General features: G+C 39.3%; 1 protein-coding gene across 3 annotated transcripts in view; it reads left to right on the forward strand.

The window, feature by feature from the left end:
* SLC12A7 (solute carrier family 12 member 7) overlaps positions 1–17,435 on the forward strand; it is a 283,899-nt gene that overhangs the window by 258,126 nt on the left and 8,338 nt on the right. For 2 of the 3 annotated variants that reach the window (XM_050938142.1, XM_050938144.1), the window contains 2 exons: positions 1,363–1,470; positions 15,562–15,743. In XM_050938142.1, the coding sequence (XP_050794099.1) occupies positions 1,363–1,470; positions 15,562–15,743 (290 nt within the window). Of the gene's footprint in view, positions 1–1,362; positions 1,471–13,917; positions 14,026–15,561; positions 15,744–17,435 lie in introns of those variants that run through there. The other variant, XM_050938143.1, reaches the window with a different exon arrangement.

The following is a 17,435-nucleotide window of genomic DNA, read 5'->3' on the forward strand; positions in this document are numbered from 1 at the left end:
GTGTCATCAGAAACATCCAGGCATCAGCAGGTTTAAGCTGCAGTAAGGCACTAATGGAAGCACAAGTTAATGTCAGTATTTTTTGTCATGTTTGACACTCACAAATTTCAGAAGTGAAGAGGAGAGGCTATTTTTAAGTAAACCTCAATGAAAACATCAATAGAACATAGAGCTTCCAAGAGCATTGATCTATGTAGGAGAGTTTAGGCAGGGTAACTATTCTTGATAAATGTGTATATTTTTTAAAGTCTTTTTAGTCCTGTCTTTTGAAAGGGTAAGTCCATCATGTTTCGTGTTTTTTGTGAATTTTTTCAGATTTGGTAATGTATTTACAGTAATGAAGAAGAAATTGCAGACTTCTGGCATTTACTAATTTCAGTCTAAATCCAGGTGATCCTTTCAAAATCATGTTAAAGCCATTCTTCTCAGAGATTCATTTTGAGTAACGATTTACGTCATGAGTTCTTTGGAACTGCCACACATATATTTGCAAAATATTCCCTTCTTAGAACTTCTTTGTGCTCCTTATTTGCCAAAATGCCTGTTTTCTGCTTTGTATTTTGTTATGTGTGAAGTAACTATTTCTGGTGTTTCAGTTTGATTAATGCCACTACTTCTTCTAGCCATAACAACCTCAGTTAGAATATTTTTCTAATTTGTAAGAGCATATTTTAAATGGATATGTTTATTTATTTTGTTCTCATTAAGAATGTTATCTCTGTTTTGTTATATAGTTACACTTAATTTTTGTTCAGTGTCTCAAGACACAAAGGACCATATTTTTTATTAAAGTCTTGCCTCTTTACCCTTCTCTGGTGCACAAAAGGACTGCAAATTGTGTGGAATCAGCCCCCCAGGAAATACCCCTGGTGTTAGCTTGTTTCCTAGGCAGTGTAGAGCTTGTGTCAGTTCTACACCACCACCACTCCCCTCACAGCCCTCTCACCATTGGAGGCATGCTAGAGGTGCAGTTACAAGTCTGTGCGCTAGAGGGGTTGGGGACAGAATACAGGAGCTGCAAAGATGGTTTAAAAGGTGGCCTTTGTCCCATCCTTGTTCCTGCAGTCAGTATAAGAACAGAGCAATGGAAAGTCTTGTATCTTAAAGTTTTCTGATAATGATACAGTGTCTAGTGGCATATTTTTGAAGGAGTATTTTAATACTGTGTAGACTTGAAAATTAGAATTCCAAAGCATTGAAGACAGAAGATATTTACCAAATATAGACTTGGAAATACTGTTAGGATGTAAATGAACACAAATTAAAGCGAACCTCAGGATGTTACCCAAATGATGGGGGTAGGTGGAGGAGGGTTGTAAATGAGATTTTTCTCCTTTTAATGATGGCATACTTATTTTGCAGTTTGAAAATGATATTTCAGCATTCACATATGAGAAGACTCTTATGATGGAGCAGAGATCTCAGATGTTAAAACAGATGCAGCTGTCTAAGAATGAAAGGGAAAGAGAGGTAAACTATTTAACTTGACTATAAATTTTATGAAAACCAAGTATAAGCAAGTGGAAGTGGTAATGCTAGGCCATGATCTCTAACAATTTCATAACAAATAAATAAAATAAAACCTCTTTTGTTATTAATTTTGTGCTAATTTATCAGTTGTAAGAGAATATTTGATTTACTTTATTTTTTTGTGTATGACTCATTAGTATTAGCTCTAAACAATACTGAAATACTAGAATTACTACAGTTCCAGCATAACTACAGCAGTAGATTGGAGCTTAAAATACTGCACTAACAGTATCTGTGTTTTGCATGCTTGTCATCAAACATATCTATCTTCCTGGGTTTTAAGGATTTTAAAAATTTAACTGAAGAATTTTAAACTATATTATTTTGAGTTAAATAGTCTATGTAACCTTATATTTTTCAGTAATACTATTTTTGCTATCACATCAGAATTTGAAATCTGCAAGTTATGACAGAACAATTAAGAAAATGACACTATATATCTAACATATTGCAAGGATTTTTAATGAATCTGTAAACTCTGAGGTTGTACCCTATGGCTGGAGAATTGCTAATATAGTACTGTGACATTACCCAGGATACAATTTGGGCTGTTGAACAGCTATGTCCCCTTTAATTTCTAGCCTGGGGTGCCTTTTACATTGCTTTGCTGTTAGAACAGCCACTCTTGGCCTGCTTACACAGCCTTCAGCATGCAAATTCACTTGCAACTAAACACATGAGCAAGCTGGCCAGTCACTCATGAATTACATACAGGGTGACATCTGCAAATTCTTAGTGTCAGACTTTCCCTCAGAGATGTGCATCTTGTGCTGTCCAGCACACTACTGAACAATGCAAGCTCACAGAAAGTCCATCATTTCATCAAAGAAAATGATATATGCATCAGCCTTGCTAGCCGACTGCCTCTCATTTTTATCATCCTCCTCTCTTTGAGGATTACGCCCAGCTGGTGTGTAGGCAACGCATAGTCTCTTGTGGATGTGAGGGTTGAACCATCTCTGTGATGAAATGTAAATTTCTTGTTTACACCTTCCTGTTGATGAAGAATGGTATTGATAGCTTTTTAACACCTGACTGGGTGCTAGGGTGTCTTTGTCTCTGAAAAACTGTTTTGTGCCTGCTTGTCTTAACTTTGGAGCATGTTATAACAATGATACACAGTAGAATCTAATAACTTCTCATACAATATTGATACACACATTTTGCCAGGACATCAGTATTCAGCAGACTGAGTTTTCAAATGATATCTCACAAGACATACTTTATACAAAATTTATCATAGTCTTGTAAGAATGATGATCAAAAAAATATAGGATGTCACAAGTACCTATTTTTAACAAAGGAAAGAAAAGTGATCCGGGAAACTACAGGCCTGTTAGTTTGACCTCAATTGTATGCAAGATCTTGGAACAAATTTTGAAAGAGAGGTAAATAGTATTTGGGAAAAATTACAACGTAGTTTTACAAAAGGCAGATCATGCCAGACCAGCCTGATCTCTTTCTTTGAGAAGATAACTGGGTTTTTGTAGACAAAGGAAATGTAGATCTAATCTACCTGGATTTCAGTAAGGCATTTGATACTGTTCTACATGATAAATTATTAGTTAAATTAGAGAAGATGGGAATTAATATGAGAATTGAAGTGTGGATAAGGAACTGATTAAAGGGGAGACTACAACAGGTCATTCTGAAAGGTGAATTCAGGCTGGAGGAAGGTTGGTAGTGGAGTTCCTGAGGGATTAGTCTTGGGACCTATCTAACATTTTTATTAACGATCTTGGCACAAAACGTGGGAGTGTGTTAATAAAATTTTCAGATGAGAAAAAGTTGGGAGGTATTTCCAATACAGAGGAGGACCGGAATATCAGATCTGGAGGACTTTGAAAATTGGAATAATAGAAATAGGATGAAATTTAATAGTGCAAAGTCATGCACTTAAAGAATAACAATAAGAATGTTGGCTATAGGTTGGGGACTTATCAGTTGGAAGCAACAGAGGAGGAGAAAGATCTGGGTATACTGGTTGATCGCAGGATGACTATGAGCCGCCAATGTGATGCAGCTGTGAAAAAAGCTAAAGCAGACCTAGGATGCATCAGGAAAGGTATCTGCAGTAGAGACAGGGAAGTGTTAGTACCATTATACAAGGCACTGGTAAGACCTCATCTGGAATACTGTGTGCAGTTCTAGTCTCCCATGTTTAAGAAAGATTAATTCAAATTGGAACAGATGTAGAGAAAGACTACTAGGATGATCAGGTGAATTTGAGTCTCTTACCTTATGAGATGAGAGTCAAAGAGCTTAGCTTAATTAGTCTAACCAAAAGAAGGCTGAGGGGAGATATGATTGCTCTATGTAAATACACAGAGAGATAAATGCCAGGAAGGGAGAGTTGTTGTCTAAATGAAGTGCTACTGTTGACACAAGAACAAATGGATATAAACTGGTCATCAATAAGTTTAGGTTTCAAATTAGATGAAGATTTCTAACTATCAGAGGAGTAAAGTTCTGGAACAGCCTTCTAAAAAAAGTAGTGGTGGCAAAAACCTAACTGGATTCAAGACTGAGCTTGATAAGTTTATGGAGGGTATAGTATGATGAGACTGCTTACAATGACATGTAGCTGTGACCGCTAGCTGCAAATATCTCTAATGGCCAGTGATGGGACACTAGATGTGGAAGGCTCTAAGTAACTACAGATAATTCTTTTCTGGGTGTCTGGCTGTTAGGTTTTACCCACATGCTCAGAGTTGCCATATTTGGGGTTGGGAAGGAATTCTCTCTCTACCCCCGCCCCCCATCAGATTGGCCAAGACCCTGGGGTTTTTTTTGCCTTCCTGTGCAGCATGGGGCATTGGTCACTTGCAAGTTTAAATTGGTGTAAATGGTGGATTCTCTGTAACCTGGAGTATTTAAATCATGATTTGAGGACTTCGGTAACTCAGCCAGAGGTTAGGGTCTATTACAGGAGTAGGTGGGTGAATGAAGAAGGGTTGGATGGAGTGGCGGGGGGCAGTCAGGGGACAGAGAGGGGTGGATGAGGCAGGGATCCCACGGGGCCTTCAGGGGACAGGAAACGGGGGGTTGGAGGGGCAGTAGTCCTGGAAGGGCCGTGGTGGGGTGAGAAGCAGAGAGGGTTAGATGGGGGGAGCGAGCCAGGCCACGCCTGGCTGTTTGGGAAGGCACAGCTTCCCCTACCCGGCCCTCCATACAATTTCGGAAACCCGATATGACCCTCAGGCCAAAAAGTTTGCCCACCCCTGGTGTATAAGTACCTTCACAGGGAGAACATACCAAATAATAAAGGGCTCTAATCTAATCTAATATAGCAGAGACAGTTATAATTAGAACCAATGACTGGAAGATGAAGGTAGACAAAAATCTGTTCCTTGTTTCTAATTTGAATTTAATAGTGAGGGTGATTAATGATTGAAACAAACTACTAAGGGAAGTGACAGATGACCTGTCTGTTGAAGTCTTCAAATCAAGACTGGATGCCTTTCTGGAAGACATACTGTAGTCAAACTCAAGTTATTGAACTCAATACAGGAATAACTGGACACTATTCCATGATTGGTGTTATACGAGAAGTCAAACTTGACTATATAATCGTCCTTTCTGGCCTAAAAATATAATCATTTTTCTTCTTTTTGTTTGCTTGCATTCATGGTTGTGTTAATGTAAAAACACATTGGGTCTGGAAGCCCCCAAATGATTTCCCACTTCCTGATTCTTTTGTTGGTGGCTTGTTCTCTCACCTTCCAAAGCAGTATATCCCATTCAGTGATATGAATCTTATATGTAGATGATTGCATTCAAGCACCTAATATAGTAACACTAATGTGTTGTGACAGTCTGCACAATTATGTTCACTACTTTTATGGAATTATGACAAATTTTGTACAAAGTAAGCATTATGAGGTATCATTTGAAAACTCATAAACTGCTGAACATTATTTTCCTGGTAAAATGTGTATACCAGCATTATATGTGAAGTTATAATATTTTACTGTATAATATTGCCAGGTCTGCCCTATTGTTTTCGCGCCCCAAGCAGCACGCTGAATTGCCACCGTGGAGGGCGGGGGCAGTCCGTGTGCCATTAGGGCAGCACGCGCGTTTCCACGGCAGCGGCAATTTGGCGGCAGCTTCTGTCTTCAGCTGGAAGACAGAAGCTGCGCCACCATGGACAGCTGAACATAGAAGCTGCCGCCGAATTGCCGCCACCACGGAAACGCACGTGCCACCCTAGCAGCACACGGACTGCCCCTGTCGTCCGCGGCGGCAATTCTGTGTTCTCCTTTGGGGCAAAAACACATGGACTGCCGCCCCTTGCAGATTGCCACCCAAAGCATCTGCTTGGAATGCTAGTGCCTGGAGCAAGCCCTGAATATTGCTGTAACATGTTCCAGAGTTAGGAAGGCAGGCCGAAACCAGTTCTCCAGAGACAAAGGCTCTCTGTCACACCAGGTAGGTGTTTAAATGGCCATTCTCTGGCAGGGGAAGGTATAAATAAGAAATTTACATTTAATCACAACAGTTCAAACACCATATCCACAAGAGACTGTTTGATCAACATGATTCAGCAAGGATGTTTCTAACACAAGGAATTGAATTATAAAGGGGGAGGGGGGAATGCTTGACTTCTCTCTCCTCCTTCATTTGGGAAGGGATAGCTTAGTGGTTTGAGCATTGGCCTGCTAAACCCAGAGTTGTGAGCTCACTTCTTGGGGGTCCCTTTAGGGATCTGGGGCAAAAATCTGCCTGTGGATTGGCCCTGCTTTGAGAAGGGGGTTGGACTAGGTGACCTCCTAAGGTCCCTTCCCACCCTGATATTCTATTATCATCCTTTAAGAAGTGGAATTTTATTTTATTTATCTTATACTTCGAAGTGACAGTAGTTGAGATAACCTTCTGTGGTAGTAACCTGCTTTGCAGCTAGGGCTATAGCTTCAAACTCAGTGGCAAATCATTAGATTTAACTTCACCCATAGACCACAAATAGCTACTGCGAACAAATTCTGTTTGCCTCTTAAGGTTGAAGGTGTCCTGATGTTCAGGGAAATGCTGGCTGAGATAGAATCATAGAATATCAGGGTTTGTAAGGGACCTCAGGAGTTCATTTAGTCCAACCCTCTGCTCAAAGCAGGGCCAATCCCTGCAGAGAACATAACCAAAGCCAACCAGTCTCTCCCCGCTGCTCCCAAGAGTTCTAGGAGACACTACAGGAGTGGAACCAGACACATGTTCCTTTCATTGGTGTTTCAATCAATAACACCAGAGAAGGAATGCAGTGTGAGTTAGAAGCAAGTCCTGGATTCATTAAACTACCTTCAGCAAGTCTAAAGGTGGCAGTGCAGTTTGACTGATCAAGGTACTGTCTCCATACAGAAATCAGATTGGGGGCTGAATCACACTTTCCTCATTGGAATGGACTCACTGCAACAACAAACAATTGGACCTGCTAGAAATCTTCCCTTTTTTATTTATTTTGTTCCATTTGTTTCAGAAAAAAATTGGATAAATAATAAAAAAAAAAAAACCCAAAACAAATCAGAACAAAAAATCCAATCTATGAATCTCTAAATGAAAAATGGTGTGACACTTGGTTGTCCACAAATACAGTTTTTTCAGTTTATGCTTTGTTTCTTGAAAGGGGGGATAGGTCTTGTTTTATTTTGTCTGTCTCTGTATCTGCCTACTATTATTCACATTTAGTGTTTATTTGAGAAACAGGAAAAAGTTAAGAAGCAGAATGAAATTTTTTTTAACAATAATTTCTTTCTGTGAGCAGCATACCTTCTGATTCTGTCTACCCTGATATGATCAAAATGTCTAGGCTGGAAATGAGTTCCTACCCCTAGTATATGACTTGACAGTTCTTGTTTGTATATATATAGTGTAGGTGTAGCTGTATCAGTCCCAGGATATTAGAGAGATGAGGTAGATCTCATCCACCTTGTCTTTCTTCCTTGTATATAGTAGCATAATGGTTAGTTGCAGGCTCAGTGTTTCTAACAAATTTTGTTAAGTGGTTCTGTTGCATTGGAAGAACTCTGCTGAGGGATTGTGTTGATAAATTTTATAGTCAACTGCTTGACCATACTTTGGTTTGTTACTTTGTTATGAAATACACTCACGAGACCAAATAACCAATGTCACTCAGGTTTATTAATATGGTACAAGAAGAAGGTTCTATATGATACCAGTTTGTGAAGAGCACTACTATGCAGCAGGGCTGCCCAGAGCGGAGGGAGAGGGGGGCGTAGGCAAGTGGGGCAGTTTTCCCCGGGCCCCGCAGGGGACCACACAAGAGTTTTTCGGGGCCCTTGGAGCAGGGTCCTTCACTTGCTCTGGGGGCCCCGGAAAACTCTTGCGAGGCCCGGGCCCCCGGAGCTTCTTCTGCTCTGGGTCTTCAGCGGCAATTCGGAGGCAGGGAGTCCTTCTGCTCTGGGACTCGCCGCCGAAATGGCCCGAAAACCCGCGATGGGGGGGTCCATCCGCCTCAGGACCTGCCGCCGAAGTGCCAAGTCTTCGGCAGCAAGACCCCAGACCCCCTGAATCCTCTGGGCGGCCCTGCTATGCAGCAATGTTACATTCACCTTACGAAGAAGATGTGCTTCCCAAAGTTATGCCTCTAAAGCCATCCTTTTATGTTTACCAGGAAAAGGTACCATATACATCATCTGAAACTGGGTTTAATTAATCAGTTTTCTACCTTGTTGGTTTCTGGTATCATGGTGTATCCCCTTTATCTTTTATTTGAAGCCAGACATTCCAGGTCAGGACACACCCTTATCTTTGTTCTGAGCACATGCACTCCGGGTACTAAGGGACATGAAGGTTTGTGTGGGTAACGCCTCTCCTGTTGCCATGAAGAAATAATTATCTGTCCTGATTTTATTATCTACTCAAACAAAGGCTTACTTCAGCTAATGTATAGTGTTATGGGATACTTAGCATAAGAGTACAGGATTATAACAAAGCCAGTTTGGGCTGTATACCTGCTATACTATAATATATATAATATGTAAACTTAAATGTTTGGAATATATATTGTGAGTAGTAGTATTACCATAATATATATGTATATTAGCCAGTTTATATTAATCAACAAGTGGATGTTTGGAGTGTAGCCATAGATCAGAGCTCCATCCCCAGCAAGAGCTCTGTATTGACCCTGATGGCTGTGGAAAAAGAAGACATTCTCACTGGTTGAGAATCAGAAGATAAATTGCTCAGAGAAAGGAAGTCATGGTAAGATTTTTTTTCAAGTAAGATTTCATGAGACAGAGTAACAAATGCTTTCATAAAATCCAAATGTATAATGGAACTGCATTCCCTTCACCCACAAATTTAGTTTTAATTTAAAATAGGCAATTAAGTTAATCTCCCAATATATAATCATTATAAACTCAAACTTGTTATTGCTCTTGATTCCATTAAATTCCTGTGCCAAGATTTTCAGAATGTGCAAAGTCAGTGAGAGCTACGTGATGCCTTAGGCTTTTGAAATTGAGGGCACTTTTTTAGGTGCTTAATTAGGCTCTTAAATCCATAATTTGAGGACCAGCATTTTTTAAAATTTTGGTCTTAGTGGTCTTGTTAATATTTCTTCCATTATTTTACATCTAATAGGAGTTTGTTCTATGGAGTGCTTACTGCCAAGATATTCCGCTTTTGGAAAATGAGTATTACATTTGCTTTTCTCCTTTCATTCTTCTCTCCCAGACAATGACTTTTTAAAAATAATATTTTAGTGGTATAGTAAATTTAGGAGCTAAGATACATATCGAAGTCAAATTATTTGTATATGTGTGTGTATTAATTATATTATATTATATTATATTATATTATATTTCATTTCCTTGCTTGTTTTTCCATAGTTTCTTTGTTGAAGACAGATTTTAAAAGGAGTTCGGTATTTCAGCCACTAATATCCTCCTCCTACTCATTTATTAGTGGCATTTTTTTTCTCTAGTACTTCTCTTCTCCTCCCCACAGTATATTTATGAAAGCCTTTGATTTTCCTCTTTGTCTCTCTGGCTTGTATTAATACATTTTGTTTTTCACTGCCCTTATTTTTGTCTTCCACAATTAATTAATTTTGAATATTCTTGTTTGGTTGTATCTTCCCTCTATTATTTGCAGTTCAGTAAGTTTTCTTGCCGTCGGATCTCAGAGAAGTTTTTCATGCAGACATATCGGCCAATTCTTGTTCTTACATTCTTCTTTTTAGAGGAACAATAGTCTCTTGTGCCTGAGTTAAAATATAGTATCTGTTAGGATTCCCCAACCTCCTTCAATATGTGTGCTTCTGTCACCTTGTTAAAATAATCCTATTTAATGGGCAAGACCCTTTAAGTGTCTTTTGAACCTTTAGAGGAGTGAGTGTATGGATGGGGGGCAGGTGTTAAATGAATTAGAATGCATAGCATCAATATAATGTGGATGAGGTTAGGAAAGGACGAGAAATCCTTGTATTTGATTTTGTTGTTGTTATACTGTGATACAGTAAACTGTCACATGGGTGGGGAAAAACCCAGAAACAAGCATCTGCAGATGGTGAGCTACCCCCAAATTAGAACTAGAGTTTGGTACAACTAACTCTTATCAACCATCACTTGGGGGCTTCTGAAAGTGAGAAGGGCCTATATAAATCAGACCCATCTCATTCCACGGGGTACGGGCAAGAAGAGGAGAGGCATGATGGAGTTCGCTGAAGGAGTGTCAAGTGGAAACAACTCTAGAGAGGGGAGTTTTAAAGAAAGCACCAGACCAGTGTCTGAGAAGAAGGGACACTTGGAAAAGAAGGTACTGAATTTAGGAGAGTTTGGGTACAGGCTGGAGCCTACTTTCCAATAAAAACTTTGAACATACAGAGCATGGAAAACTTATGGGGAAATGGGAATAAAAGTAAATGGGTATGGATGGTGCTAAAATAAATGCTAACGTACTCCTTTTTAAGAACTGCTACATTGTCTGACTTCCTCCCTCCCTCCCCCATTTCTGTGGTGTTTAGGTGATCCTGGCCTGCTCAAGCAATATCATGGTGACATGCACTTAGAACTGGTTGGGAAATTCCTTGGCAAGGTTTCAGAAAACCACGTCTCTAATTTTCAACAAAAACAACAACAACAAACTTGATAAAAAGGAATTTCTTTCCAAAAATTTTTTTTTAATTAGGCCTATGTAAAACAAGAATATCTTTTTGATTCTTTCCCAAAAATTGAAGAGTACAATAGTGTGAACATTTTTTTTAAACAAATAGGTTTGGTTGGAGGAGAGGAGTTGTTTTGTTTTTAATATATATTTTTTTAAAATAGTTCTATTGTGATTTTTAAAAAATACAAGAAAAGTTACAAAATGTTATTTGTTTTACCATGTGGGAAACAGTACAATAAAACCTACACAAACTTGATGGCACATTAGCAATTGAGGAAGATGGCACTTAGGAATTTGGGGCTAATAATCATGCAAGGTGGATGCTGGTGCCTGTGCAGAAACCAACCCAATAGAACAGCTTGCTGGATCATGATATGAGTAATAAAGCCAAACAATACATAGAATGTTAAACTTGTTCTTTGTTAGGGGCTGAATTACCATTGCTGTGAGAGTACATGTGCAGGAAGCAAAATATTCATTTTCAAGAAGCCACGTTTTTTGCATAATTACCTGAATGCAGTATGTGCCTCTTTAGCTAATGAAATTAAATATATTTAAAGACAACTACAGATATTCTTAAAAATCAAATGATTTTTGAAACCTCCTTTCTTCCCCCTGCTGTGACTAGTTGTACTACCTTGTTGTAAATTTTTCCTGCCTGCTGCCCTATATTTTGGGCATAGAATGTCAGGGCTGGAAGGACCTCAGGAGGTCATCTAGTCCAACCCCCTGCTCAAAGCAGGACCAATCCCCATTTATTTAGCTCCAGAAATGACCCCCTCAAGGATTGAACTCACAACCCTGGGTTTAGTAGGCCGATGCTCAAACCACTGAATTATCCCTCTTGCCTCATTCCCACCATCTGTTTGGGGGGATTCTCTCTTCTCCTCTCTTTTTTTATCCCTCCCCAATCCTTCCTTTGGAGGATTCCTCCATCTCGCTCTTCTCCTTTTTCCACTATCTTCTCCCTTTAGTTCCTGTTCCCTGGAGAGGTAAAGGTAGGGCTCAAAGTAACAGCAGATGGAACTGGGAGAGGGGAGAGGAAGAGAAATGAACCTTGTTGCATTGGGCTTAGCAGTGGTGGCAGGGCCTAGGGAAGGCAGGAAAGGAGGCTCCCCTGAGCCCTGGGCCATGGAACATTGTCGTGCTGCTGGGCAGTACCCTCTCCATAAGCGTTTCAAAGATGGCCAGGGCATTATATAATCTGAAAGTTATATCTTTAAATTTCCACATCCCATTTCCTGCAGTCTTCCCCCTTTCTTTTGGATCCCCTTCTACCTGCCAATACCCACTTTTAGGATCCAGTATGGAAAAACAGACTGATACGCAACAGCAACCAGGACATCATCTATTGTGATAATTGATAAGAATTCTTAAAAGTAATTTCATTTCATTTTCTAAAGTCCATACAAAATCTAGTGCAACCATCTTTATTCTTAATGATAACTATATATATGAAGTCCAAGGACTTATTAAAAGCATAGTTCTGCCTGCCTGATAGATTTCTCCAGTGGGCCTGCAAAGCTTCTTATTCTTTTGAAATTGGTGTCTGTAAAGTACCTCTTTGATTGACCAGCTTCCCCCAGTGTTACATTGGTATTTTTCTGGAGCAGTTTTATGGCTGAGCTGTTGTGCCAAAGTAGTTAAGATTGCATTTCGTTTTCCATGTTGTGTGGGAATTCAAGCTCTTTGTTTTATATGCAAAACACAGCCTCAAATTTTAAGCATGTGGTCTGAGTCAGGTTTTGAATTTTCTGAGGCCTTACAAGGTTAATTAGTTTAAGTTCTAATAAATTGCTGCACCAAAAAGTTCACATTCTAAGTTTAATGATTTTTTGGGCTTCTCTAACTTGGAAATTGCAAATGTAGAGACTCAAAAATGTGACTGCATAGTCAGTTTAGTGGGTTCTGTGATGGTATGTAAATAATTAACAAACCTAATCCTGGCTGTATGGCCTGTCTTCTAGCCCCTACCCCATAAATGGGCACTACCTGTAGTAGATGGCCTACTTTGCAAATTGCAAAGGGCCAGTGAAAACAGAGACAGACTTTAGAATATTTTGACCAGTCCCTGCAACTTCATTAAACCTGTAGCTTTAAGTGGGATACCTTTACATGCAAACCATCCTCAAAGCTCTGTAAAGGGTATAAGAATAACCATCGTTTAAGTGTTGCTGGCCTTCTTTTTTTCAGTACTTAACTCTACAGCATCCTACCTATCCCAGGTTTAACTGATACACTTTGACCTTAGAAGGCTTTCATTATTTTGAGGCCTAACCAAGATACAGAACTTAGCCAAGATCCACAACCACATGCAGGCAACCACTGAGCCTTGAATGCCCAGGCTTTCTTATGAACCCAACTCCTTTCTGTGCTGCAAAGGAGACCATTGTACATGAATAATCACTTGTGTGTGAAAAGTTATAAAACAAACAAAGGTCTGAGTATTAAGAATTTGGAAGGAATGGGAGAGAAAATAGGTCAGTCATTATTGTAGAGAGGTGAGGTCACGAGTGTCTACTGATTCCCAGGTCCCAAGTGGTTGATAAGCTCTTTGTGTTTTAAGTTGATATCCCAAAGTCAGGTGTTTATATACTGAACATGCCTTGGCAAAACCTACATTCAGACTGAACATATATAGTTGTTCAGTAATCTTATTACGAGTGTTTGAATTTAGCTGTTTTATACATGTTTTGTGTGTGTGTGTGTGTTCTTTTTAAAATTATTGTTGGGATTGTGTAAAAATTCTTGTCTGTTACCAAGAAAACAAACTCATTAACTTACTATGGAGCTAGGTTTTTACATGTGTAACTTTCTATTGAAGTAAATAGCTTTTTCCTTTTGTGTACAGTCTGCACGTTTGAGTACAAAATAACTCTTTGATCTCTGTTTCTTTTAAATTAAAAGTAGTGCTTCACATCAAATTTTAGAAATACATCACTATGCTAATTTGTGCAAAAGAGCACCATGTTTGGGAAAGGCAAGCACAATTACATAGTGGCATCTGTATCTGTTTTCAGAATACTCCCACTTTCAGCTGTTTAAATAAAGACAAATTTTTATCTAAGTAGCATAATTAATTATATCCTTTTTTTTTGTATGCTGGTTGTACTTGGTGACCTTCGTGTCCCAGATTCAAAACAAAAAAGCCACAGTATAGACAAAAAAAAGCACACAGCCCCTATATACATATAAACAGATATACACATGCTCATTCTACTCATTCATATAAATTACAACTTTAATTTTTGACTGTCCCAGATTCAGAGCATCACTGATGAGTCTCGAGGTTCAGTCAGAAGAAAAATCTACTTTAGTCCACAGTCCATTGGTCAAGATATATAGGCTCTGCTACCTGATGAAGAAGAGGTAGTCTGAAGTAGTACTGACTAGATAGTCCATTCTCGTTACAACACTTACAGTGCCACTTTAGAAAATGTAGTACTAAGGATTGGAAATGAAATTGCAGATTTTTTTCTCTAACGCTTTCAAATATTTTACAAAATGTTTGCCCATTTTCCTCCTATAAATAAATAATCGTGGTTAAACAAAATTGATGCTAGCAATGATGCGATAGAAAACAATCTTCTCGTCTTCTCCTCTCTCTCATCTGGAAACAATCCTCAAGCAATTTAGATTTTAGTATTACCTACTATGATTTATTTTTATTATCACAGCACTATCTTTTGTGTATATACCTGGTATTACAAACTTTCACTATGTTACATCTTCCCTCATTTCTAGAATTTCCTGAGAAGTAATGTCTGGAATTTCTAAAAGTCTCAAGAAAATTAGCAAAGATATCTTCAACTACTCTCTTCTCCTCATTTAAGTAATATCTAGAATTTGAGGAGTTTGATTGAGAAGCATATTTTACTCCTTCAAAATATTTAAAATAAAGATTGCATTTAGAAGTCTATCATGTATCAAGCAGCATATAGCCAGTGCTGAAGCATATCTATGTCCATTTAGTCAGAAACCTACCATGAAATTCTGACCCCACTGAAGTCAATTTTACTGTTGGAGTGCAAAAACCCCTCTAAAGATATATTTTATCTTCTCAAAAATAGAGAGCAACAGTATTTTTATACTTCTGGTGAAACATCTGAATCTTTACACTATAAGTGTCACTCATCAATTTATTAGTTCGATTATGAGGAAAATATGGCACTTTAAATGTTTGTCCAAAGATGGGTATCCTAGTTTGTGTCATTACATTGGTGTTTCATTATATTCCAGATACTGTGAGCATATTTGTGTTAATTTCCATTTAAGCAATTAAATAAAATCTCTAACACAAAATTTTCACTCCCTTTGCATTTTTAATACAATCGATTGTTAATGTCTTCTGTTCCATAACAATGAAAGACAGTTAGACATTATTTCTGTCCTAAACAGTGATATTGATTTTTTTTTATTTCAGATACCAATTCAGTGTTAATTGTTTCTGATATCTCTGCTAGTGCTGCTTAGTGCAGAGTATTTGCAGATATATTTTTGGTCTTTTTTTCACTCTTAATGGGTCACAGCTTGGAAAAGCATCTTTTTAAACATAAGGAAATTCCCAGGAAAATCTTCAGATTGGAATTAAAGTTAATTTGGGCTCAAATTTTCATTAAAGCAAATTGTCTTTAGTTTTAATTATAAAAATAAGCCTCTCAATTAGACCCCAGTAAACAGAAATGAGTAACTTCATGCATCTGAGTAGTTCTGTTGGCTTCAATGTTAAAGTTAAACGTGCTTTCAGCATAAGGTATCATAGTTTGTAAACCTCTTGGGGCTGATCCTGAGCCAATTAAAGTCTGTCAATTCCCATTGATTTAGGTGGTGCAGGATCAGTGATTTAAATTTCCTTGTCTCTCTAAAACTACTATATTTTGACCTGTTCTCTTTATTTTTTTTCAGGCTCAGTTAATCCATGACAGAAACACTGCATCCCATTCAGCAGCAGTTGTTAAGTGTGATGCTGCTGCTGCTACACCTGAAAAAGTGCAAATGACCTGGACTAAAGAAAAGTTTATAGCTGAAAAACACAAAAATAGAGAAACAAATATAACAGGTTTTAAAGATATCTTCAACATGAAGCCGTAAGTACAAATGTGATCTGAATAAGTTTCTGGTTTTATCCTTTTTCTGGTATTATTTGAGGCCTCATCCTGTAAAAACATATGCATGCCAGTAATTTTATACACAGGAGTAGTGCCACTGAAATTAATGGCAGAATTTACATGCATAAGTGTTTACAATATCAGTCCCTAAGTGAAGCATAGAGGAGGCTAATGTTTGAGGCAATAAGTGCTAATTTGGGTGACTGATAAATTTGCATTACTTGTAACAGTGCTTTAGAGGAAGCTTTTTCACATTTTACATTTGTCATATTACATGTATAATGTTCTTATGAAAATAACTATGAGGAAGATGCTAAATATTGCCCTAAGAAATTCATTCAACCATCTACTCTAATTAAACAGGCTTAGGCCCCAATCTTGTGAGTTACAGTAGGCTGGTGGACCCCGTGCCCTCAGAAGTCAATGAGATTCTACCCAGGTACTGGGGTTTTCCCCACATGTATAAGCTGCAGGACAGGAGCTTAAGGATATGTCTACACTGCAGAAAACTCCTGCAGCAGGGAGTATCAGAGCCCAGGTCATCTGACTTGGGCATGCACTACAGGGTTAAAAATAGCAGTATAAGCATTCTTGCTCAGCTCTGAGACCCTCCTCCAGCCCAGGTTTCAGAGCCCAGTCTCTCACTCGAGCAGGAACATCTACACTGTTATTTTATTTTTAGCCCGATATTGCGAGCTCAAGTTAGTTGAACTGGGCTCTGAGACTCACTGCCACGGGGGAGGAAAGGTGGGTTGCTGTGTAGATGTACTCTTAAGTGCAGAGGTGAAAGTAAGCCGGTGTGCCGTACCTGGGCGGCCTGGCTTCCCCAGGCGGCAATTTAAAGGGCCTGGGAGGCCCAGGCCCATTAAATTGATGCCAGAACCCTGCTGCTGGAGCCCTGGGGTAACGGAAGCAGGGCTCCGGGGGTTATTTAAAGGGCCGGGGCTCCCACTGCCTCTATGCCTGGGCCCTTTAAATTGCTGCTGGAGCTCTGCCACCACTACCCCAGGGCTCCGGGGGCTATTTAAAGGGCTCAGGGCGGTAGAGGCAGGGGAGCCCTGGGCCCTTTAAATAGCCCCTGGAGCCCTGGGGTAGCAGCAGCAGCCGGGGGCTCTAGCAGCAGTTTAAAGGGCCTGGGGTGGTAGCAGCAGCCAAGTCCTGGGCCCTTTAAACTGGTGCTAGAGCCCCCGGCTGCCACTGCTACCCCAGCGGGGGAGGGGGAGGGCACTTACCAGTACAGGGCGGGCTGGGGCTGGCTCTGACCCCCCATCCCGCCTCTTCTGCCCGAGGCCCCGCCCCTCCTGGGGGCCAGAGCCGGCCCCAACCCAACCCTGTACCGGTAAGTCCCTATTTCTACTTTCACCCTTGCCTAACTGTGTAAGAGCTGACCTTTAGTAATAATGGGTAAAACTGGAAGTCAAATGAGCTTAGATGCTCTTGAAAATGAAACTTCAGTCACTTTGGAGCCTGTTTTTTTTTTGGAAATTTTTACCTATTACAAATGCAGAATATCAGTTTGGTTATGATAGAGTTTTGCTTTAAAATACTATTCTGTTCAGAAGCTATACTAGAGACTAACTTATATTTTACTTAAAATAGTTGTTTTTTAAATTCTTTTCTGGTAGCAGACCTTTTGAATCATGAAAAAACAGGTTGACATTTTTTATTTAG

The sequence above is a fragment of the Gopherus flavomarginatus genome, chromosome 2 (assembly GCF_025201925.1).
Source record: "Gopherus flavomarginatus isolate rGopFla2 chromosome 2, rGopFla2.mat.asm, whole genome shotgun sequence".
In the NCBI taxonomy this organism is placed as follows: domain Eukaryota; kingdom Metazoa; phylum Chordata; order Testudines; family Testudinidae; genus Gopherus; species Gopherus flavomarginatus.